The 25,290-nt window shown below is 47.2% G+C and overlaps 1 protein-coding gene across 2 annotated transcripts in view; it reads left to right on the plus strand.

Annotated features, from left to right (window-relative positions):
• Positions 1-25,290, plus strand: part of VEZT (vezatin, adherens junctions transmembrane protein) — a 197,753-nt gene that overhangs the window by 70,207 nt on the left and 102,256 nt on the right. For both annotated transcript variants that reach the window (XM_086919066.1, XM_086919067.1), the window contains exon 2: positions 17,877-18,011. In XM_086919066.1, the coding sequence (XP_086775192.1) occupies positions 17,877-18,011 (135 nt within the window). The remainder of the gene's footprint in view (positions 1-17,876; positions 18,012-25,290) is intronic.

The raw sequence follows: 25,290 nt of genomic DNA on the forward strand, positions 1-25,290 counted from the left end.
GCGCTTCATGCACTGCAAGGAATCGCCAGTGGGGGTTAAACACTGGATAAGCCCCTATAGAGCTTGCCAGCTGTGCGCATGCGCACAGCAGGCGAGCCCTAAAAACTCTTCCCTTGCACCCAGCTTCTCTCTTCCAACCTGACTCCACCCACCCAGCAGAGGGCTTTCCTTCTAGGAAGTCCTCTTGCTGGACCCTGATCCGCGCTGGAAGCCTCTTGATGGCATTGGCAAGTCATAAGATCACCGGGGGGAGGGGTGACAGTGGAAGCACTTCTGCTGCTATCCCTATTGGGGGCACGTGGTGAAGGAGACCACCAGCACTTCTGCCACGGGTGGGTGTTAGGACTTATAGAAGCCGTCCTCAGCACCCTGATATGCATGCAGCTCCAGCATGTCATCTGCACCCACGGGGTTAAAAGTACACTTGCCAGAGCAGATCACAAGGTGCTTCCTGAGAAACTAAAGAAAGAATGCGAGCAGTGCTATGAACTCTACTATAGTCGGAACTCTGCCATAATGAAATGGCTGGCATATTCAGAGTCCTACCATAATCTGAAAGCTAGCCTAAACCGAACCCCTGCATAAGCAGGGCCTGGGAACATTACAACATTTGAGCTACGCCTAGTCCTTGTATGTTCCCAGGCTGGTATATTCATAAAGGTGTATAATTAGAGCTTTTGTTGAATCCAACCCTGACCTAAAATGAGCAATGCCATAAGCAGAGAGGGTGTAATCGTAGCTCATTTATGAGAAAGCTGCCATATTCTGTCACCTCCTTGCTTTGCTCCAAGTAGATTTTTTTTAACCAGTGTAATTGGATTTCTGAAGCATCTAGTCTCTTGGGTTAATAGATATTGTACAAAATCTACACCCCTGCTGTCATTCACGTTTTGCTTCTACTCATAGTGGCATACACTGTGGGGCAGCGGGTCACCCCACTTCAGCCACTGGCTCTCTAGAACGGAGTGACGCATTTGGCTGATTACATGACCACATCCACTTTTTAAAAAAGTGTGCTTCAGCGCCAGAGCTGGTGGGCAAATACTTTACTTTGCCAATAGTTTTTCATTTCAATTGTATATCTTTATTTTTTTTTTATTTTTTTAAGTAATACTTAAAGCTCTATGATTTCAGAAGTTTAAAGCCAGCACCCTTTCTTTGCAGATATCTTTATTTTGCTGTGCTCATTAAAACTGAAACACGTTTCCATTCCTCTTTTAAGTGTACCTTCCATCTAGGAAGCACTTGTATTGCACTATTTAAAAATGATATGCAATGGTTTCATATTTTTAATTGTACATTTTTTCCGCAAGCTTATATCTGCCACATTTAGGCTGAGGCACATTTTTTCTTCTTCTCTATTTTTGTGCATACACTTGTAATAAAATCAAGTTTAACCAAAGCTCCAGATTGCAAGCTCCGAACCTTCTGGTTTTGCCAGTGCTTATTTAGTAGGCGGTGCAATTTTGTTTTCGTAGATGAGAACTGAACTGGGCACATAAAGAGGAGCTGAGGGTGTTGGCACAGCCTCTGAGTATCACGCTTGACTGACTTTAGCGAGCCTCTTCGTCCCACAGTTTACTTAATATTCACAGAGATTCCTGGGCCTTGCTTTATCGGTCAGAAACAATTGTTGATTGGCAAACCCCAGTCTACATTGCTGGTGACTGTAACTTTAATTAGAAGGAAATTGGACGTTTTTAGGTTTTGCCTGGCGAAAGCTGCGCTTTCTGCGCAGCTTTTTCGCGCAGGCGAAAACCTGATGAGAACAGTAGTGTGGCTTTGGTTCGGCCCTCGTCATTGATTGGCTGGCTCCGTAAACGGAGCCTTGCCATTGGACGAGGGGCCTGTCCGTCAATGCCGGACCAGACACGGGGGCGTTCCCGACATTCTTTGGCTTTTGCCGACGTCACGCGACGCCGGGAACGCCCCCGTGTCTGGTCCGGCATTGCCGGCACTGTAGGGAACGGGACGGACATGGAGCTCTCGGCTGTTGGGGAGCGAGTGTTTGCAGCGGAGGCACTGCTCAAGCGTCGGGTGCGGAAGGTGAGCGAAATGTTTGCCGGTTCCCACCCCCTCTCCCGCTCTCCGTGTCTCCCCGGCCCTGTTCCCGCCCCCTACCGCTGCCTCGGCTCCCGTTCCCGCCCCCCTACAGCTGCCTGGGCCGCCCTGTTCCCGCAGTGCCGTTTCTCCTGTGCAGGTCACGTAGCAACACTCTGGGGCATGGCCCCAACGAAGCTCTGAAGTAGATGATACATATTTAATTTAAGAGACAGAGGAGGCACATTTTTCGTGTTCAACAAAATAAACGATTCTGCAGGCCACGCATGCCATTCAGCATCTCGCCGCCCCCCCCCCAAAAAATATATTTCCTCCGCATACAGTGCTAATGAAAGACATGTAATAATTAAACAGAATCCAAAGGGAGATAAAATCTCGCTGTACATGCGTTCCCTTAAAATAACCCCGTCTGTTTCACGTGTAAAGGGAAAGGCTATATTCGGGATTTATTTCTCGTGTAAAGTTGCAAAAAACTATTTCCGCACCAAACCCACCTCAACTTACAAGAGCGACAGACACGTTGTTGGCAAGAAAATAAAAAGAAAGTTTTAGCAGACAAATAGCTATAAATCTTGCACTAGCCCCACACAGAGTGCGAGGATTTGCCAAATGCCCGTGGAGCTGCCCTTGAACAGCATTGCGGGGGGCACTCTTGGTTTGGGAAGAGCAGGGGGCGGGGAGGCCCCGGTCAGCCAGCTGCGTCGTCCTGGCTCCATTCCCGGGAGTCCAGTGCCGGGATTTGCGCGCCGCCCGCTGCTCGGAGTGTTTGAATGTGGAGACAGGTTGTGGCGGTAGATTATTGTGTCCACGTTATGCCCCGGCTCCGCACATTCTGCAGCCACCTGTAAACACTCACTCGCCAGCTTGGAGTTTGGTTTTGCCAACACATCGGAAGCGGGTCATCCGATGACGGCTGAAGGTAAGGAAGGAACGGGGCTGGGGGAGGGGGTGGTCACCGGGTCTGGAGCTTGACGGACATGGCGCTGGACGCTGTCAGTGAGGGGTGCGAACCCTACTTTAGAGACACAGGCTTTGTGCAGTGTGCTCCTGGAGTGTTAGACAGAACTTGCTGTGGGGACTGCTTTTTAATAAAATAGCGCCTTTTCCCCTCAAGTTACTCAAACTGCACTGAATTGGGTGGCCACTGGTTTAGTTTCTCTTTGCCACGTCTTTTGTTTCGGACGGAGGCGAGTAGGCATCTCTGAGTTTGCTAAAAACTCCCCTCCATGTTTATAAAGGCAGTCTTCCTACTTAAGTGCCACATTTCTACTTTCGGTGAACACTTACATCTTTTCCCTTCTGCCTCACAAAATGCCCCTCAGTGCAACGGAAGTAAATTCAGAAACGCACGGAGTTCCCAGCCATCTTGCCCGCTCCCCCTTACGTATTATTTCTACAGGTGAATTATTTCCCTCAGACACCTGTCTGGTGCTGAAGATATATATTCAAATATGGAGCTAGCTGGTCACGTGCTGCGGTGTTCATAACTCTCAGGCAGGCGGCAGAGAGAAGCGTGCCCTCTGCCTGCACCTTTGCCAGCCCCGCTCCCTCCCTCCTTGGAGTCTCGGACGGGCCTTTGTGTCTCTGGCTCTTGTCATGTGACCTCTCTCCTCACAGACAGACAGCAGCCCTCCCCCGGCCCTCCAGAGTTGTTTGCAGTGGGGTGGGTGACTCCAACTAGAGCCGAACACACATTTCCCAACTTCTCAAGGCGCTTGTTTCATTGAACCTACACACACATAAGCCCTTGCTTTGGACTTTATCGTCTCTGCCCAGGCGAACAGGCTTTTGTTTCTCTCTGTATGAGTTGCCCGGATTAAACCGCTCCTATGTTTTTTTTATTTAATTTTTTTGTTGTTGCTATCTTTCCTGCGCCTGCCTGGTGTTACTCTTTCATAACAACGCATTTTCAGCTCTGTGCGTGACAAATACTGTGTCCTCTGCGATTTTCTTTAAAGAACTCTCATGAGAAAGAAATAACTACTTGTGATTGCTAAACACACAGTGTTAATGTTTACTTATGGGGTTTGACTAGGAATCCAATTACCTGGCTCGCTCTTTATTAGTATTTGGCAGGGAAATGCAGCTGTCAACCACGTGTTGGTCCTACCAGGGCTTTTAGTGTTTTTTTAAAGGAGTTATTTCTTCGCTTATTTCTCACATCAGCACATTATTGAAGTTCACTTTATCCTATGGTATTCCCTTATTCTCATCCACGCATTTTCCAGAGCTGTTTGGGCATAAACTACAGTTAGCGGTGCCCACTCCTCATCAGACAATGACCGGTAACAAACTATGCATAAAAATGCATGAAGATTCCAACCCCAACCCGCTTGTGCCTCCGTGTGCCCCTGTTGCCTGCTTGTGCCTCTGTGTGCCCCTGTTGCCTGCTTGTGCCTCCGTGTGCCCCTGTTGCCTGCTTGTGCCTCCGTGTGCCCCTGTTGCCTGCTTGTGCCTCCGTGTGCCCCTGTTGCCTGCTTGTGCCTCCGTGTGCCCCTGTTGCCTGCTTGTGCCTCCGTGTGCCCCTGTTGCCTGCTGGTGCCTCCGTGTGCCCCTGTTGCCTGCTGGTGCCTCAGTTTTCGTGCCCCTGTTGCCTGCTTGTGCCTCAGTTTTCGTGCCCCTGTTGCCTGCTTGTGCCTCCGTGTGCCCCTTTTGCCTGCTTGTGCCTCTGTGTGCCCCTGTTGCCTGCTTGTGCCTCTGTGTGCCCCTGTTGCCTGCTTGTGCCCCTGTGTGCCCCTGTTGCCTGCTTGTGCCTCAGTTTTCGTGCCCCTGTTGCCTGATTGTGCCTGTTTTCGTGCCCCTGTTGCCTGCTTGTGCCCCTGTTGCCTGCTTGTGCCTCTGTGTGCCCCTATTGCCTGCTTGTGCCTCTGTGTGCCCCTATTGCCTGCTTGTGCCTCTGGGTGCCCCTGTTGCCTGCTTGTGCCTCCGTTTTCGTGCCCCTGTTGCCTGCTTGTGCCTCCGTTTTCGTGCCCCTGTTGCCTGCTTGTGCCTCCGTTTTCGTGCCCCTGTTGCCTGCTTGTGCCTCCGTTTTCGTGCCCCTGATGCGTGTGCCCCTGTTGCCTGCTTGTGCCTCTGTGTGCCCCTGTTGCCTGCTTGTGCCTCTGTGTGCCCCTGTTGCCTGCTTGTGCCTCTGTGTGCCCCTGTTGCCTGCTTGTGCCTCTGTGTGCCCCTGTTGCCTGCTTGTGCCTCCGTGTGCCCCTGTTGCCTGCTTGTGCCTCCGTGTGCCCCTGTTGCCTGCTTGTGCCTCAGTTTTCGTGCCCCTGTTGCCTGATTGTGCCTGTTTTCGTGCCCCTGTTGCCTGCTTGTGCCCCTGTTGCCTGCTTGTGCCTCTGGGTGCCCCTGTTGCCTGCTTGTGCCTCTGGGTGCCCCTGTTGCCTGCTTGTGCCTCCGTTTTCGTTCCCCTGTTGCCTGCTTGTGCCTCCGTTTTCGTGCCCCTGTTGCCTGCTTGTGCCTCCGTTTTCGTGCCCCTGTTGCCTGCTTGTGCCTCCGTTTTCGTGCCCCTGTTGCGTGTGCCCCTGTTGCCTGCTTGTGCCTCAGTATGCCCCTGTTGCCTGCTTGTGCCTCTGTGTGCCCCTGTTGCCTGCTTGTGCCTCCGTGTGCCCCTGTTGCCTGCTTGTGCTGTGTGGGCGTGTGTGGAGGGCTCTGTGTGGCTGTGTGTGTAGGAAGCTTTGTGTGGCTGTGTGTGTGGGGGGCTCTGTGTGGCTGTGTGTGTGGGGGGCTCTGTGTAGCTGTGTGTGGGGGGCTCTGTGTGGGGGTGTGTGTTTGTGTGTGTCATTTGCGAGAGAAAGCTAGTGGCATTGTAAATGACAATGCCATTTATTTATGTTAAAAAAAACATAAATAAAAATAATGTCAAGAGCAATGCCAATAGCTCTAACTTTAACAAAGGCAAAACCATTGCATTGTAAATGCTTGTTTTCATTGAAACCCTTGAAAGAAACTAAACGTCTGCCTGTCTGTTCACCGGGCTGCTCACATAAGTCCTCAGACGGACTTGATTATTTTGTAGTTTTTCTTTGATCATGCCTTTATCCGCTGAAGGTACGTGCTGCCGCGCAGTCCTCTCGCGCTGCAGTTTACGTAGGCGTTTGTTTGTTTGGACAGAAAAGGGGCGGGACTGTAGCTCAGCGATACCATTTAATATGCGCTGCTCGTGAACAGCATTAGCGTCTCAGTGTGGGCCAAGGGAGCTGCGAACTGCAGCCTGCTGTTCCTGGACGCATAGTTCAGAGAGCTGAAGATTTTGCACTGAGGGCCGAGGCCAACGCATTGCCACTGTTACTTATCATGAAAATTACTTTTATTAAAGGGGAACTTTTGCATAAACATAGAAACAACTATTACGGTTAAGCTTCTTTCGTCTAGTAACCAAACCCCTCCCAGGGCGACTCCCCTTTCCCCCCCATTGGTTCCAAAAGGCACCGATTCCCTTTCACCAATAATCATCTTCTTCACAACATGGTTTGGTGCATAGAAAGGCAGCAGTTTATTAACATGGTTTGTACATCTCACAACTTATGTTTGGTTATTCATAATCATCATGTTACTTTAACAGTGTGCATTGTCCTCTAGCATTTGTTGCTGTTCTCATTTTAACTGGGGGAGAATGTTTGTATTGTCAGCATTCCGTCAATCATTTGTTTGCTGTAACACTTTTCGCACGAAGTGGGATGGGTACGCCCAGACGTGGGTCCCTTGCTCACTGTGCTACTGGATTCAAGCTAGTCTGGTTGAAGAAGGGTGACATACCCTGAAACTATTCCTAGGATGCTTGTTTCTGGTCCAGGGTGGACCTGGCCTGGCAGTTCAGTCCGGACTGCTCCCATTGGGCACCGGGTCAAGACTGATTTGCATATGACTGGGTCCAAACTGGGGTGGCGTCGTGGGCAAAAGAACAATGGATTTAACCCAGATCTTTTGACTGGGGGAGAATGTTTGCATTGTCAGCATTCCGTCCATCATTTGTTTGCTGTAACCTATTTTAATGACAGCACTGTCCTTGTTTGAGGTGCCCCTTTATACAAGATCCCTGTGCTCACGGTTCTAGGCTTCCCTTGTTACCGATTTAGTGGGCATCCTTTAGGACCTGCTTGGGCTGCAAGTGCCGTTTTCCTTGCTCTAGACCCTTGCTGGCCACTCGCCTGCACCTCAGTGCCCCTGCTGTGTGGCATCCCAAGGACCCTGTGGAGCATCTCATCTACTCTGAATCTGTGTGCTGTCACTCGCGCACTCAGAGCCCCTGCCGTGAGGAATCCCATGGACACTTGTGTGAGCAGCTCGTCTACCTAACTTTGTGTTTTGTTTAGGGTATTTTCTTGGGTTTCTACCGCCACGCTGCCTACGGTTCTCCGATCGGAGGCAGTTCCCCTTTCCTCCTGTCCTGCTCATGAGACACCCAGCTGTTCTAAGACGCCCACTATGTTAAGTATGAACATGTCCATCCCCACCCCTGTCGGGTGTACCCCGTCTTCCAGGTAGTACCCTGAGGACCCTAGTTTAATAAACCCATGCCTTACGAAGCTCCAGCTGTTGGCCCTGAATTTTCTCGCCATGGTAATGTTCAATTTTTGTCTGTACTTTTCGACTGCTGCTTGCTCCCGAGCACCCTCCATGCCCTGTGCACCACTATTTACTTACCAAATTACTTCTGCCGGGAGGATTAACCTGGCGATCGATGCTAAATCCGTCGTAATTTTTTCCAGCAGGCCTCTTCTCCCCATTGCCCCGAGGTGGACCAATACCGCATCCGGCCCATGACCCTGCTGCAGCGCCCTTTGTACCGTCTGGAGTGGTTGGTCCCATTTCATCCCAGATCGGCCCATTCAGGTCACCTCCGTGTTCGGAGCCAGATTCCTTTCAATTCCCAACGCGCCGCCGCCCATTGTTGTACTCGGGTGATGTAGAAGTGCCCCACGATCCACACCCTGTTGCGACCTTCCAGCGGACCTAGATAAAGGGGGGCGTAAGAGTCAAGTTTAGTAAACCAGGGGGCGCATCTACTGGTTAAAAGCGTTTGACGCACCAAAACGCCATCTGATAGTCCATTCGACTATTCTCTCTTGCCTTGACAATGCTAGTTCCTTGTTACTAGGAGCTAACCAACGAGCGATCTTGAGGATGCAGTGGATTCAAAATGCAGGGGCCAGAGCTCTGGTAGGACTTCCACGTTTCCATCCTACTGCCGATACTATTCGGAGACTTCATTAGCTCCCTGTGGGAGAGCGGATCCATTTTAAGATTCTGTCTCCCTTTTAAAATCCTGAAACGTGTCCCACCTAATCTGCTCTGCAATTTGTTGATCCTGTATGCTCCTCCACGTGCACTGCGTTCTTTAGGGCAGCAACTAGTTGCGGTTCCGCTGGTGAGGCGCTCTCGGGTGGGCGGGCGCTCTTTCCGCTACCTCGCAGCCAAACTGTGGAACTCATTGCCGGTCCAGATTCGGGGTCTAGAGAATTTGCTGACTTTTAGGAAGGCTATTAAAACCCACCTCTTTCCTTCAAAGTAGGTTTATTGTTGCTGTTATGTCGAGCTTTCCCGCAGCGGCAGTCAGTTCTTCTTTTTTCACTGTTGAAAGCGCCGGGACGCCCCTTTGCTGGGGCAGCTGAGCAATATAGAAGACCCTATACCATAACATAACATGCCCAATGCCCTACCGCTTTGATTTGTTCCGACGCCAGCCCCAGCCCTGTTGCCGTGGTTGGTGCCCCTATGCGGAAGGAGTGGGACCGGAACTCCGTCGGTAGGTAGCCTGCCTTCGCTAGGGTTTTGCTCATGACCGCTATGAACTGAAAACGGCTGAGACATGACCCATCCCCATGCTTGAACAGGGGGGCCTGAGCTGGCCCACCTTCCTGCACATACTCTAGCACCAGGCACACAGGTCAACACGACTTGTCCCTGATGCAATCGATCCTGGTGTACTTCCCCTTGCCAGCCTGATCTGTCTTTGATCGTCGCAGGCAAATTACCATGTGTCCTGCCCCTATCGCCACGGTAGTTTTGTGTAAGCATGCGGTCCCCGGGGTTCACCTAGCCGGGGCCACTATCTCGCCGACCCTTTACGCCCTAAAGAAGGCGAGCGCGAAAGCCGCCTTGAATAGCTTTGTCTCCTGCTCCCCTTCGCACACCTCCTCTAGCTCGCAGATTACCCTTTTATAAACTTGAAAATCAATGGGCTGCTTGCTGTCCCCTGCTCTAGGCTGCAGTCTACTCCAACTTTTCATGGCCATCCTGCAACAAAAGGACCCCGTGTGATCCTTCCCTGCCACCACTTTGCTGTAGTAAGTAACTACGTTGAGATGCGTCTGGGCCCAGGATCTGGTTTTTCCTTCCTGAATGCACATTCGATAAATCTGGTTACCTCGTCTGGCCCTACTCTTTATAACCCTTTGCTGCCTGTCACGGTGGCAAAAGTGATCCAACCCCTATTTCCATCCGCTAGCCATAAGAGTTGGATGGAGTCAACGTAGGCAGAGAGTTCAAGAGAGGTGGGGCCTCGACGAGTCCGATACAAGGAGTCGTCTGATACAAAAAAGTCAACCATGACTTCTTGTACTGTTTCCGTTCCAGTGTGTATATGAGTTATTATTGTGTATCTCAGTGATATAATCACTCGTCTATGGTTTATGGAGCAAGTAAGCGAGTGACCAGCCCAGTCTGTCACCTTCCCCGAAGCGCCTAGCCTGCCTCCCTCTCGGGGTAATGCGTCTTGCGTTATGCTGCCTCCTCGTATTCCGATAATTTGCTATGAATGGCTGCAAGTGTAGTGATTTCTTGATCATCAAACAACCTAAGTTCAAGTTCCATAATTTCTTCTTCTAGGTGCGCAAGTTCGCAATGCACGAAGCACGCCTGCCTGCTTTGCCATGCAGGCTCTTCTGATGACTACATTGAAGGCCGCCCCAAGGGAAAACCTCAGTACCTTGGCATTATCATTATGTTCAAAATATTCCACAACTGCTGCGCTGATATCTTCCCGGAACACCTGATTGCTCAGGGCTCCAGGTGGAAGTTTCCACTAATAGCACTAGGAGAACTATCTGGGAGTACAAGCTCCAACAGAACGGGAGCCTGATCAGAGAGCGTTCTTGGTAAATGGGAAATCTGGACCGCCCTGGCGAGCATGTCCCGCAATCCCAGCCAGTAGTCTATTTGTGACTTCGGAGCATGCGCCAATAATATGCAGGTTCCCTCCATTTGTTCAGCATGTCGGGAGCGGCAGAGGTCTATGAGGGGAAAATGTTCCATAAGTCGCAGATGGGTCGCTGCTCGGAGCTTAGGACTTCTGGAGTCACCAGATCTATCCATCTCCAGATTGAGCACCACATTGAAATCCCCTCCCTATAGAGTTGCACCAGGACCCAGCGTCCAAGCCAGGCTCCATACTTTGGTGTAGAACAGGGGGTCATCAGTGTTGGGGCTGTATACAGAGAGAAATTAGACTGGATTGTCCAGCAGAATACTGTAAATGAGAAAAATAATCTTCCCTGCGTGTCACATATAACACGGTGCATGCTTAATGGTAACCCCCTCTAATTGAAGAGAGCCACTCCACGGCCGTAGTTAAAGTAATAAGATGCGTGCTGTTTTCCCACACACCCGGATCGCCGTGCAGCGTGTCGCCAAGCAGATATCTATGGAGTGTCTTTGTAACTACGCAAAGACCTGGCACGTCTTACAATGGTCATTAAGGCCGCAAACATTCCACGTTATTACTTTAATTGACCCCATGATAGTTTAGTACTGGGATATAAGATCAATAAGTGTTTCCCTTTAAATCGCATGAAATGGCTAATAGCAGTACTGGCTGACTGACACCTAAAAGGAAAACAACAAGAACCGTTAGCAGCCAGGTTGCCACATAGAACCCCCACAAAAACCTACAGATTCAATGCCCATTTTACCCCCAATTGGGCCAAATGCAACATCCACCCCGTCAAAATAACCCCAACAGTATTGAGATTATACATTTCTTGCAATCTTCCCGTATGGGTGAACTAGGAGACCGGCACACTTCCCAACTACAAGTAGCTGAGTGGCCAGAGGAGTCAAACGTGGAGACACTGTGGTTCATCAGAGCAACTTGGTGCTTGCCGGGTGGCAACCGGAGTCTGAATCGCAGGCAAGAGCGGCATACGATCCACTGCCGCCTGTCTCCAGATGCAGGAGAGAAGCCCCTACGGGAAGGCCCATCTGCAGTAATTTGCCCCACACCCAGGGCCAAAGGATGGCGGCCTGCAACACCCCCATCTGCAAAGTGGCCCAAACGTAATCGGTTTCACTAAGATGCATCTAGTCTTGCACTCCACTTCTCAGGGGTGACCCAGCTGCTTTCCGTGTGATGGTTTTGGCGTCCTTAGTGGGTTTCTTGGGGTCTGTGAAAATGAGTTTTTTGCCTGCATGAGATACTTGAAGTTTTGCAGGATACAGAAGCGAGTATCTAACGTCTGTGCTCCGCAGGGTGCGTTTGATTGCAAAAAGTCTCTGCGCGCAGCTTGCACGGACAGCGTGAAATCTGGAATCATGGCAATCTCAGTTCCCTTATAATGCAGAGGTCTTCGCTCCCTAATAATCGGGCAATGATGGGTAAGGCGAAGTGCCGATGGTGGTCGGAGGCCAAGAGATCTGTGGGCCCTTTTGACTGTTAGTATGGGAGATAAAAAAGAAGCAAAGTGTGTACCAGCATTTCCTCTACATAATCTTCTATTCTGCCCATATCAGTTGATTCTGGCACAACAAAAATGCACAAATTGTTCAAATGGGAACAAGCTTCTAAATCTTCATTCTAATTCCGTACTTCCTCAAGTACTTTTTCCTTATGCAGGAGCTTTTCCCTGTTTGCAGAGTGATCATCCTTTGCATCTGACGTGCGGCGTTCCAGTTGGTTGACATGGTCATCGTGCTGATCAACCTTTTCCTTCAGCCGATCAAATCTATCAGCAGGAAGATCAATTTTGTTATCAGTTGCTGTCAAGCGCTGCTTTAAGTCCAGGAACATGGCGCGTATATCGAGATCTGGGGGCATGCTCCCAACCCCGACCCCCCAGGATGCCCCTGCACGTCTCCAAGGGGCATCTCAATGGCTTGTGTCTGTCGTTGGTTGTTGAATGAGAGTTTAGATTTCCCCATTCTCTCAGGTAGGTCGAACCGGGTGCGGAGGAGATCGACCAGACACTGGAGTACAGTTCAGCACGCACAGTACTTGAGTAGGTGGCGAGGCCCGGGATCGCCGCAGTGCAGAGGCTAGTAATGTAGAGTGGGCAGAATTCACCTTGTGGATCCCACTGGGGTTCGGGGCGGCCGCCTAACTGTTTCCCTCGTACAGCAGCAAGTCGGGTAATTCCAAAGCTGTCTTCGGGCCCTGCCACTCCCTGGGCTACCACCGAGGGCAGGAGCAGGCTGACAAATAACTCAATTGAAGCAATAGAGAGCAATCCCGTCCTCATTTGGGGTGGTGTCCTGATGGAGAGAGCCGGGTGGACCACAATCCCACGGCCGCCGAGGGCTCGCAACGCCCTGTCAGTCCAGCCCCCCACACCCCAGCACCAGGGGGCATGAGCAGGTCCTCTATATCGTAACCAGGCAGGTAAGAGAGTGCACGCAATACGGCGTATAGCGTGCACTAAGCAGTGATAGGGTACAAAGGGGAGCTTGAGGCTGAGGTCCAGAAACGCAACTCTGCACAACTATCGCCGCTCCTCTCATGTTCTAGGAGGTGTATGCCCCTCCAAAGGTCAGACTCATCCCTCAGGGTCCAGCATGTCTGGCAGCCACAGCCTGGGATGGGAGCTGCACACCACCAATGTGCACCACAAGCTCATCACTCGGGCACTGCACAAGTCCTTTATCGCGGCAAATCCTCCCAGACTAGGAGCAGCGTCTACCTCTAAGGATCGATCAGCCCCACTGTTTTCGGGTATTCCCCAAAGCTCTTTGTAGTTTAAGGCTTCAGCTGCATCTTTTTTGCTAAATGAGGAGTCGAGGCCTGGCTGCTGTAGAAAATGAAAATCACCTCCAGTAATCAGTCATTCCTCAGCACTTGCTAAGGATAAAAACAGTTTGTTAAATGGAACAGGGTCATCTTCAAACGGAGCGTACAAGTTAACCAATGTTACTCAGTATTGCTGAAGCAGCTGGTGCTGATCCTTGGTGTCTGTGCATAAGGCGCCCCATTTGTGTGAGCTTTAGTTAGTGTTCTGCAAGCTCGCCTGCGTGTTTTGCTATTGTCATCCCACTGATATAGGCTTTAAATGCCTCCCAGCTCGTGACATATTCTGCCACAGAATCTTTATTCAACTTAAAGTATTTCAGTATACCCATTTTTAATCCATGGTAGAACACTGGGTTTAATAAGGAGTCTGCTGGAAATCTCCACCGTGTCTGGCGCAGCCGTGAACTGGGGAGTGTGAGCTTCAACCTAACTGGGGAGTGATCAGAAAATGTGCGAGGCAAGTGCACAATCTCGGTAGCCCAAGTTCTCATCTGCTGAGAGGATAACCATTAGTCCAGTCTTGTAAATGACTCATGCGGTGAGGAATAGTATGTATATTCTTTTATGACGATGCACACACTCTACCATCAAATCGGGGTGACCATGTAGAACCGTCAAATTTCCAGCACAAAGGGTATTATGTCTTTCTTCATGTTCCATTAAGGAAGTTAAATGTGCACACACACGCTCTAATGTAACAACTTTTGTCATGTGAAGTTGCACCTGTGCACAGATGAACTATGTTATCCCCTCGATTAAGCATTTATCCACCATTGCTGGATCTGGTACCCAGGGATGCCGTCTAACCTGCAGCATTTAGATCTTGTCTGTGTCCATCACAGGCCTGCCACCCACCTGTCACAGAGCAGTGGACGTTTAGTACAAAAAAGCCATCCGTATCACGACAACAAAGAGACTCCTCCGCTTGCCCTCCCAGATCTACTTGTGCTGTTCTTGCATCCGATTGAAAGGCATTTGTAGAGTAGGTAGTAGCAACATCTGTAAGACCTCATTGAATCACACCGCCTCTCTCTGGTGACACTGTTCAGAAAAGAAAGGAAGACTGAGAAATCTGGAATGCTTCTAGTACCTGATCTGTCCTCATCCTCGAGGTCCTGATTACCTGGATATGAACCAACTTGGGTATGAAAATATGATTGCATAGATATGAGCCTACCTAGGTATGAAGTCCGGCCTGCCTGTCTGTCTGTCTATGTGTGCATGTCTGTCTGTCTGTCTTGTAGGTCATCAGTTTGAGCTACAGTAATATACTCTACATTTCATCTTTTCTAGATTGGTGAAATAATAACCAAATGTGTTGCCTAATGACAGCATGTATAGTGCCATCGCAACTGATAAGACCCCGTGTGGTATGCACTATATAAAATGGCCAATAATATTGATTCACAAAATTCTCTCAAACAACATTTTTAGTTTTTTGAAATTCATGCCTCCGTTAATATTTTATTAACGCTGTATATAGTTCAGGTTACATTACCTAACACAGGAATAAAAGCGATGAGAGAGGTTAATTACGTTTAAAACCACTCCATGTTTGTCGAAAGAGTAGACGGTTCACATTCTATTAATGGTGGCACGTTTATGGAATTAACTTATTGACCACATAGAAGTTTTTATGATAGTGAAAGAAGTAGAAAGTACTGATGTGGATTTAGGGGGTTGAAATTGTTCTGTGGGGCAGGGGTGCCAAGTGCTTAGTGTCATCTTAAACTGAAGTTCCCAGCCCGGGAACTGGGGCTCAGATGTTTATAACGACTTCAAGCCTACTCCGCAATGAAGCAGTCTTTGTGCCTTATTGGCGAAGTCGAAAATATTGTTTCTCAGGTCGTAAGTTGTTCCATTATAGTGTGCCTGAGGGCCAGTTTGGATCTATATAATCATGTTTCTTCCACTTGCCTTCAGGAGCAGCTACTCTTTCATGTTTAACTTGCTGTGTATACAATGCGCTTTGCATTATTTGCCCGTTGTTAAATATTGCAAAGGAAACTGGGTCTATGCTTGCGATTGTGTAGAGAGATGTCAAAGAAATTGGTGAGTATTCGCAACATCATCTCTTTACCTGATTATAAGGAGAGTTGATCATGTTTTGAAAGTCTTGTCTCAGAAACCTCCAGCCCTTGCCTTATAGTGTGGTGGTGCTGCAAGGCCCTGCAGGAGTGTAGATTGCCATCCGATGCCTTTGGTGAAGGGTGTAACTGAGCAGGGAGTTCATAGCATGGTTCAAAGGCTGTAATGAGTCTGTAATGAGTCTGTGATGACTTGGTCGGCTTCCATAGTATAGAAGTATTCTCTTGTTCTTGAAGTTCCTGCTTACACAGGTTGGTGGTCCTAAATGTATTTCATTGAAAAATTCTATTTATCCGGAACCTACCACATCTGTATTATTCCTTTCACGTGCCCATGATCACTTTGCCCCTGACAGCTCGTGGTTTGAAGAATGTGACTAAGCAGCCTTCTCTTACCGTACATGCTATGAATTAATGACGTTTGGGAGAAGTGCTTTTAGGTCTCGCCTATGCAGTACATGCACTGTGCTGCGAGACATATTGTTTACAATTCCGTAGGCTTAAAACCCGCCCACAGCATACTATTTATAGTTGTTTACGCTGTCACTCTCATTCAAAATCTTTTGATTACTTAGCTCCCGTAGGGTTTTCGTTCGTCCTTTTTATCCCCTCCTTGGAGCATGGACCAATAGGTGTTCTTTCTTGTCTTTGTTGTTCCTCATCTTTTTGCAACAGATTTTTGTTTATTAGCCTTTCTGTATTGTTCCTGGACATGAAGTATGATTTCCGACTTATAATACAGGCACATGGCTTCTTATTTATGTTGCTTTCACCATATCTGCTATCTCTATCGACCTTATATTTACTTAATTACAACAACTGTACTACTCTGCGCCACTCTACCCCATTCCACTCCATCCCACTCCGCGCCACTCCACTCCGTGCCACTCCACTCTGCTATGCTCCTCTACAATGTGCCACTCTATTCTACCCCGCCCCACTCTACCATACGCCCCTCCGATCTACCATACGACCCTCCACTGTACTCTACGCCATTCTACTCTATGCCTCGCCACTCCACTCTACTATATACCTACAGATGCTATTGAAGATCTACAGCACCCGGCCAGATACAACTTGTGAGAATTCTGTATTTGCAGGCACTTAATTATTGATCACACATCTCAAATGCAAAAAAGTATATCGGCAAATAGTTTGAAAACTAGTCTGCCTTAAAAAACTAGTCTGACATTATAACATTCTACGGTCTTTGAGTTGAAATTTGGTGTTTAAATAAACAGATCTGATCACAAAGTTTTGCCGTTGTAAATGATTGACTACAGAATGTTTTTAGGTGGTGGTGCATGTGCGTTTCATGTTGAAACCTTACCAGGGTGGCTTTACCACTGCTTTTGTGTGATGCTCTGTAGAATCAAACATTTTCACTTACGCTATGCTGCAATGTCAAAAATTGAGTAAATAAAGGGGTGATGATATAACCGTTGCTGGTGGTCACCTCTTTCCACTGGCGCTTGCATGTCCAATGACATGTACGTGCATGCATCAGAACGCATGCGCACCCCTGTGGATTGAAGCAGGCACCATTTACTTTCATTTTTTATTTGCCAATCCAAAATGGCAGACGCCTCTGGGGTCGGTATATACAAAGAATGAATACTTGTTTTTTTTTTATTTGTGCTTAAATGAGAAAAGTGACCACAGGCGTTGGGTGGTAAGTGGGGCATGAAGAGGAAACGCATTGCACTAGGGAGAGACTTCGGAGGAGCAGGGAGAGAACCCCCGTGGAGAGAAGAACACAGTGCATGGGTAGTTGGGGGAGAGAAGAACATGGTACGCAAGGTGTTGAAAGAGAAGAACATGAGAGATTGAGAATCACACGCACAAGTGACAACAGCACTGGGTGTGGAAGAGAAGCACAACAGTGTGAGAATGACTCCAGATTGCAAGGGAGGGGAGAAGTAAATGAGAGCGGAACATCGAGCACTGGGAGGGTGGGCATTTGGGGGAGCACCTGAGGAACAGAAGGAGAGAGCTGGAAAACACATGCACTCTTATCGACCATGAACTAAAAGAAAAACAACTTTTCTTAAAAGTGAGCAGCAGAAGGATAGAGTCCAGCCAATCAGAGAGATGGTAAAAAAGCTGTGTTCCAGGGGAGGTTCAAACACAATATGGACACGATGGAACCACTAAATAAGAAGTAAGCAAATGAGTCACAGTAAAGCCAACCAATGATCAGCAATGTGCTGGACGAAAATCCCTGTATGTTCTTGGTAAGCCCACACTAGGTCTTTTGCAGCCAGAGAGCCCGCGCTGCCTGGTACTCTCGACCTTAATAATGGCGATAGTGCAAATATAGCAACACAATCTGCCAGGTTGAAATACTAACTCAAAAAGAATACTCTTGAGGAATTGGTGTACTGCAATAAATCATAGGATTGCACCGAGGCACAGTAAACTTTATAAAGCTGGTGGGTGGAAAAGTTTTACCATATGATCTTTAGTTTTAGAAAAATAGATGTGTGTGCATGTACATATAGTATGGGTAAGCATTTTGCACCTTTGTAAAAATGAACAAAAAACTTAACTCCTTGCACTATGTTAGAATACAGTTTGTGAAAACAGTGGCCAGTCGGTCTTCTAAAGAAAGCTAGCATCATGTGATACTGTGTTCAGTAATCTGATACCGTATTTGAACATAGACGACTGTTTCCAGAAGTAATGATTAGGTAGGCTGGCGGAGTTTCTTCACTGTGTGTCCTCCTCTTCTGTTTCAGAACTCTCCCCTATACCAGTACTTGCAGGATCTAGGCCACACTGACTTTGAAATATGCCAGGCACTGCCTCAGGAGTCCGATCAATGTGCAGCAGAAGATGGTCAGCGGAAGCAAGATCCCCTCACCCTGCCCGCAGTGAGTTTTTACGCCGCCTGTTCCTGTCTTTCGGTCTATGTGGCTAATGCATCCGCCTAACCAATCCTTCTGGGGAATACTTTTTTTGTGTGTTTTTTACATTTTGACAACCTTTATAGTAATTCATGTTGAAAATATCAGAAGCATTGCATTAAATGACAAAAATATTAAACTCTTGGCAGTGATTGGTGTTTTAAGTGTGCATTATTTTATTCCCTGTCAGTTAGCAAAGCATATAGACCAGGACAGAGGGCAAAGAGGGGATTAGAAAGAGACGGAAGTGAAAGATGACAGGGGCATATCCACATTACATTACAAAATCTAGTGTTGCGGGTGTGATGTAGAGAGCATCAGAGAGAAAAAATCTGTCAAAATGATAAAATTCCCATGAATGATGTTAAACGATGAATAGACATGACAGGTGAATATGTATGTGTTAAGCTTCCTTCTAATTCTACACATATAGCCAGTAGGAACATCAGTAGGCAGTACATAGACTCGTAAACATTTAAAAAGGAGAGTGCTTCCTTTTTCGCATTAATCAGAAAGGGCTTTTGTTGTCATTAGTCCAAAAAAAGAAAGCATCTGTACTCCTTGTAATGTATCTATCTAGACATGTACAGGTTTCTCATGTATACAGTTCTGTCTTTATGCAGCTACCCAGATCCTAGCGCTCACATCCCAAGTATATGTTTTGTGTATGTGGCGAACTGTACATGTATAGTGTGTGTAAGTGAGCCAGAATAATGGAGGCCTGTGGGATCCACTTTGGATGCCTCACACCTGACTTGCGGTACAAGGTGGAGGTGAGGTTGTTTTCACAGTCAGTTTGCTTACATTGCTGAAGCTGGAATGAGGAGACCTAGACACTGAAGTGAGGAATGAGGAGACCATGCTCCTTTTAGAAGTTCAGTTAGACATTTTGCTGAGCAGGAAGAAGCTGATTGGTCTTCCTGAAGCACTATCACTTTGTAGATGGTGGATGTGAGGGGTGGGACTGCAGACTCTAGTGTGCAAGTTGAAGGGAACCCCTTAGATGAGGCCCAGCCTTTTGTCTTACCCTGATCACATTCTTCAGTCTTGCTGATGGCAGCCCAGTGCAGAACCTTTCATCCCTGTGTCTCTGCTGTGGGTGCTCCAGGCTGAAGACAATCCTGCTGTGCGGAGGATCATTCTCCACAAAGGCTATGTCTGGAGAGTAGCCTTTAAAAGGCGCTTAAACTGAGAGCTACTTCAAACTGGTTCCGAAAGTGGGGAAAATGCACCAATTTCTCCTTCTACTTTTACTATATAAAGTAGGACCCACTGACAAACTTGTTGTTCCTGGTCCACATTCTCGGTGTCAACGGAGGAGAGTACTGTGCAAAATACTTAGAGGGTTCTTGTGCAACCAGAGCTGGTGTCCGTCAGCTTTCCAGAGTTGATAGAGTAGTTAAAGATGTTCACCTGTCATGCAGCCTGCCTGCCTGCTGAGAGTGGGAAGGAGCCAGCTCATCCTGCAGGAGGAGCGACTGTCCAGGAGGATCAAGTTGCAGTGTGACTGCACAATGGTAGGGCTTGTCAGAAGAAGACGACAGCGGAAAGCGATCTCCATGCGCCAGAGTCGGCAAGCAGCAGACTCCTCTTCACCCCCCCACCGAGGTTCCTGGCGGGAACCATGCAGCATGACCAAAGATCGTTGGAGCCCTGTTGGTCCTGTGATCCTCAGTGACATGCACCTGAGCTACTGTGCTAGCAAAGAAGTTGCACTATCCCTGGCGGATATGGGGCCGCAGCTGCCCAGACCCATCCGACTCAAGTGGCATGCACTGATCTTTTTGCACTTGCTGACCTAGCCCATGTGTGATACAGTGTCTCCTAGAACAGCCACCTCTGCCCTGCCTGAGAAGAGCCACCTCAGTCCCCATAACACAGAGCTGCTGCCTCTGTGAAGTACATGACCACCAGAGGAATCCCTGACAAGAATTGGCAGCTCATGCTCTCTCATAAACTGGAGACAAGGTGAGTGGAGGTGGAACTGGTTGACTGCCCAAGTGCACTGACCCAAATATGGATTGAGTATTTTGCTTGGTGAGAAAGTAAACTGTGAGAGACACTGCACAGTAAGACAGTAAAGCAGAAATCCTCCCCTGAGCCTAATCACACATGACCGATCCAGGGAGGGAACCGCCTGGACTATAAGAGGAGACTTTGGCCAAGAGTGAGAAATGATCCCGACAAAATTGAGCACCCAAGATACTAAATGGCATCTTGTTCATGTTGTATGTGTAGTGTTTAGTTCTAGTGTGCATTAAAGTTCTTTCCTTCTTAAAAGTAAAGCACTTGGATGGACAATCCTTTATTGCACTAAAGAGTGTTTGAGTGTGCTCGAGCACTGCCATTTTATCGCCCTGAGAAGCCTGTGTCTGTCTGCCATCACTACCATGAGGCAAGCATTGAAAGGATTATACTTGGCCCAGTTTGCAGAGCCATGTTATGATGGACCCCAGGACATCAGAGTCAAACACCCTCAACCCTACTTGTCTACTGGCAGTCCTAAGGGCCCCTTCCTCTTCTCAGATCTCTTAAGAATTTAATGAAGGCACTGCAATGTGTGTACACATCAGAGTCCTAGTGGTGGATACAGTGGTGCCCATTTTCAACAGTTGTCCTGTCCCGGCCCATGGGCGGGATCTCTTGTGAGTGCCAAGGATAGGGGACTCAAGGCTATCAGTACCACTGTGAGTGACTTGTACTCACTCCACTGGATGCTATGGAGTGCTTTCAGACTAGTTTTCACAAGGTCTTTTTACAGTATTCAGATATTGTCTGGCCACCTTCCTTTGAACCAGCTGTTGACAGTCAAAGATTTTCTTTGAAGAGATTCATGTGAATGTTCCAGTGATCCACTGGTAGAATCTAGTGATGTTAATCCAGAGGTTAGCTTTAAATAATTGATGTTTTTTTTAGAGACCCCGCCAGTTATGTGTTGATACATTTAAACACTGCAGTTTAAGGAAGGGGACTAGGTGAGAAGTATTTCCATGAATGGCTTATGAGCGACATGGACTATTGCATTGGAACTGGAAGATCTTAATCTGTCTGAATGGAGGTGTGCCCTCCGAATTCCGATTTTAAATCTCTTTGAAAACCTGATAAGTTATACAATTTTATTTGACAGTTAGTTGAGGTTCTAATTTTACTAATGCAACTAAACAAGATCGTCCATGTGATATGATTCGAGTTAGCTTCAGTTCTGTTCTACTGCCTCGTGATGATAACCAGTATTATTGCTGGCGCTCTGCGGTCGTGTGCATAGCTCCTGCCTCTAACAAAGCTGCAGCATAACACACGAAGCTTTGACGGGGGTGTCCCATGAGTCAAAGATAAGACCCGATAGGAGTTTCTTTGATGGGAATAAATAACACCTTCATATGCTGCGGCCATTAGAGAGAACATGCGCGAGCGAATGCGCATGCGCACCCCGTGCTTCACTGGTTCGCTCTCCAGCTGCATGACAAGGCAGAGTCATCCTTCCAGGATGCATGAATAATTCAGGTTACCATCACCCGCTGGCGATAACGTGTTTACTTTTTTCTTCCAAGTACTGGTGTGCTTCGGTCAGGCCAGACCCTGCCTTTCTTTCAGGCCCAGACACCGCCCAGGAGGCTCAGCCATGAAGAATGATGACTTTGCAGTCTATGGCGTAGTCCATTACCCGGGGAGCCTCACTTCCTTATTAGATTCCCATCATGCTTTTCGTCCTTAAGTGCCCATAAAGCCCGTGGGCGTTCGGTTCATCCAGAAGTGCTCCTCGCTGAGCGACAGAAAGTCCACCTTCCGTTTTGAGTGTGTTCTGTGTTATGTGCTCGCCATTTGGAGTGGAACGGTGAATGAATGTGTGAATGTGTAGATTGGATGTTTGTGACAGTACTGAGATGCGCGCCTTTGCTTTGGTGTTGCTTGTGATCTGTTATGAAATAGCTCATCTGTACCTTTAATTCTGCTCGCTAATAAACATTAGACCAGCCACTTGGAATCTCCTCTTCTGTCCTAAAAAAGAACAGAAGGTCGGAAGGGTCTCTTTGTTTGTTAACACTTCTCCTCTAGCAGTGACTGCAAAATGTGTTAGCCAACTTAGCCCATTGTGCATTTGCTTCCTCAGGACTTAATTCATTCTAGATGTCTTTAGTATTCTAATGCTCAATTTCCCCCAAACCGCACAAAATGCAGCTTTTTTGTCTTCATCAGGCTAGTCCTTCCTCCTGCCTGGTAGCACTTTGTGCCCTGCGTCGTCCTCACTTAAAAAGAGAGAAGCATCGTGTGCTTGAAAACCTTGCACTGAACAGTTTGAGGTTTTTAAATAAATAACATTAATATTCTGCTCATGTTAAGAGTAGCCATTTTGTGCATCTCAGAATGATGGAATCCAAGTCAAGTCTTGTAATTTGAATTCTCTTTATAAAGGAGCAAGAACAAGAGATAGCAGTGCCAAGAAGTTAAATGAAAATTGATCTAAGATTAAGGGAATTGTTTGTTCCAAACTCCCTGCTTTTAATTTGCACGGTCGTTGAATGCATCACTTTGCTCTTGGTGCTGTACTGGCAAATGTCGCACGTTTTATGGCAACAATATTTATTTTCTTAACATACAGCCTTCAGCGCAAAGTTTATGGTGTAGCACTTGTGTATTGGAATGCGAACAGTTTTGGGTGAAAGCTCACTACTAAATAAAATGCAGTCATTTCCCTTTCAGCAATTGCGTTTGAATATAAAATAAAGCAACTCACCTAGAAATAAGTCCTTTCCAAAATGTGTAATCACTGAAATATGCAGATAATTATTCTTCTAATAACACTCAGCATAGCTCAAACGTGAAAATAAGAATGTGTACCACATAAAGTTAACACATGTTTGTGGTAAATAAGAATATACAGCACTGCTGTTATTTTACAGTATTATGAAATTCAGTAATTACAACTGAAATTTGGAGTAAATAATTCTAGTGGTCAGACATTACAGAGTAGGTTTCTGAAGATTCTGGTATGTTCTGTGAAAAAGAGATGCTGCACTTAAAATGTGTCCAGCAACTGTGTGACCAGTAGAATAGGGCCACTGGTAATGTAGAACCCGCAGTCCTTCAGTTTCGTTTGATTTAATTTCAGGCCACCAATCACAAATAAATTCCTTAAGTAGATGCTGCCCAGTGGAGATGTCTAGGTGAAGGTTCCGCCAGGGCCTCCAAGATCTTCTTACCGAGCTGGGCTTCGGTCGAAATTAATGTTCCAGGTGCTGAATATGGAACAATTTGTCTATAGTACGATTATGCTTACATGGATATTCATAGCAGACTACCCCGGACTTTGGCTTGCATCCCCAGGAATCATTTTTGAAGCATTCGCAGGTTAAAGGCAAACAGAGCTCAGGGCTGGAAACCGTATCTGCCTATTTCCTGCCAAATCTGTTCAGCAAAGCTCTTCCGATCTGGAGTCTCAGGTTGCTGAGATCTCACGAATGCGGCACACGAATGACCCTTGCTTATAACTAATTTATTCATTGGCACCGTATTGTATAGGCCTGCACACATCTGAATGGTCTCCAGGCACATCCACTCCCTTTTGTCTCCCACCATTTAGTGACCTCTTATCTCCTCCTCCTCCATCCTTTCTGGCTCTGTCCATTCCCATGGAGTTCCTTGTTTAAGTTGTTGTCGACAACAGTGCTTGTCTCCTTTGTGACATGGACTATTACATTGGAAGTGCTTAACCTCTGTCTGGATGGGGGGAGGGAGACATTCCACACTTTGATTGTAAATCTCTATTAAATCCATATAATTAAAGAAAATACTTATTTTACAGCTAGAGATTCTTATTTTAATAATACAACTTTACTATATCATCAATGCGCTGTCAGTGCAAAGCTTTTCACATTTCAGTGTAAAAAGTCATAGACACCCAAATCCGGTTCACTTTCTAAGAACATTTCTGAAAAAAATTCTGTTACAGTACCATACTTTTTCTGATATCAAGACCTTCATTTTTGACCAGAGGCATCTATAGTCACACAGCTTCCCCCTAGCCAGAGCACGACTCTTCAGTAGAGTAGCATGGCTATGGACTTTAAATTATTTTGATACATTCTCAAGCTAGAATAGACCAATTTTTTAAATGAAAGAATCGTTATGCTTTTGCTTTGAGAATGTGTGACTTACTATAGTAGTACTCTTGGTTTACCCCTGAGTTTCAGGAATGGTAAGCCAGGAGAGTAATCATGGCTTACCCTTGACTTACTCCTTTAATTCAGGAGTAAACCAGTTATGCAAACCGGGAGTACTACAATAGTAAGTCGCAACAAAATCTCTTTGAACCAGGCCTTGGGTGTTATGAAAGAAAGGAGCAAAGAGGCTTTGTGGTACTGAATAGCAAATGTCGGAGCCGGGGTAAGGGGAGAGCATCTGCAGGTGTCCTGAAACTAGTTTCGACTTGGGTGAATAAGAGATCAGTGTGGAGGTTATAAATGTGTCAAGTGGCATGCCTTTTTCAGTGGTTGAACTGAGCTTGAGAAATAACATTCTTAGATACTTCCTCCTTCCTATAAATGTCTATGTCCATAAAGAAGGTCATTGACAAACGAAAGGGTGGGTGGAACTATTTGAATTTCTTTTTCAGCACCTTTTAGCAAAATAACCCGAAGCAGTCATAATAATGGCCGGAGATGTCAATGCTCGTCTCTTTCCCGAACAGTTGGACCTTCAGCTGGAGGAAGTTTTGGAATCTTATAACCTCCCCCCAGCGCAGTTTCGTCCTGGTGTCATCAAAAAGGAGGCCAAAGTTCTGAGTCAGTGGTTGGCGGATCATGGTCTGATTTATTTTAAATGGAAGACTCAAAAATGATTTGCCAGCAGCAGCAGCAACTTTCCGGCAGGGCCTGTCCTCAGGCCTAATTGACTATATATTTACGTCCTTTGGCAATTGAATCCTTTTCAGATTTATGAGGTGGCAAATTTTGAGGGTAGTGATCATTGGGCAACTACTGCAGTTCTTGACTTGTGCGAGCCAGGGTCCGCTGACAGGGTATTGCCTTTAGGAATGTCCTCTGAAAGGCTCTCAACACGCTTGGACTCTATTAATCTCCAACAGTTAGCCGCCCGCCAATTAGAGGAGAAGATTGATATCTCCCCCAACTATTTTGATGATGATATGTGCTGTACAATAAAATTGTATGCCAAGTTTTGGGTTGTATCACAGTAAACATAAGTGGGAAGGGTATACGAGCAGACCATCGTCCCAAAAGGGGGGCTC

The sequence above is a fragment of the Lissotriton vulgaris genome, chromosome 1_1, assembly GCF_964263255.1.
Source record: "Lissotriton vulgaris chromosome 1_1, aLisVul1.2, whole genome shotgun sequence".
In the NCBI taxonomy this organism is placed as follows: Eukaryota; Metazoa; Chordata; class Amphibia; order Caudata; family Salamandridae; genus Lissotriton; species Lissotriton vulgaris.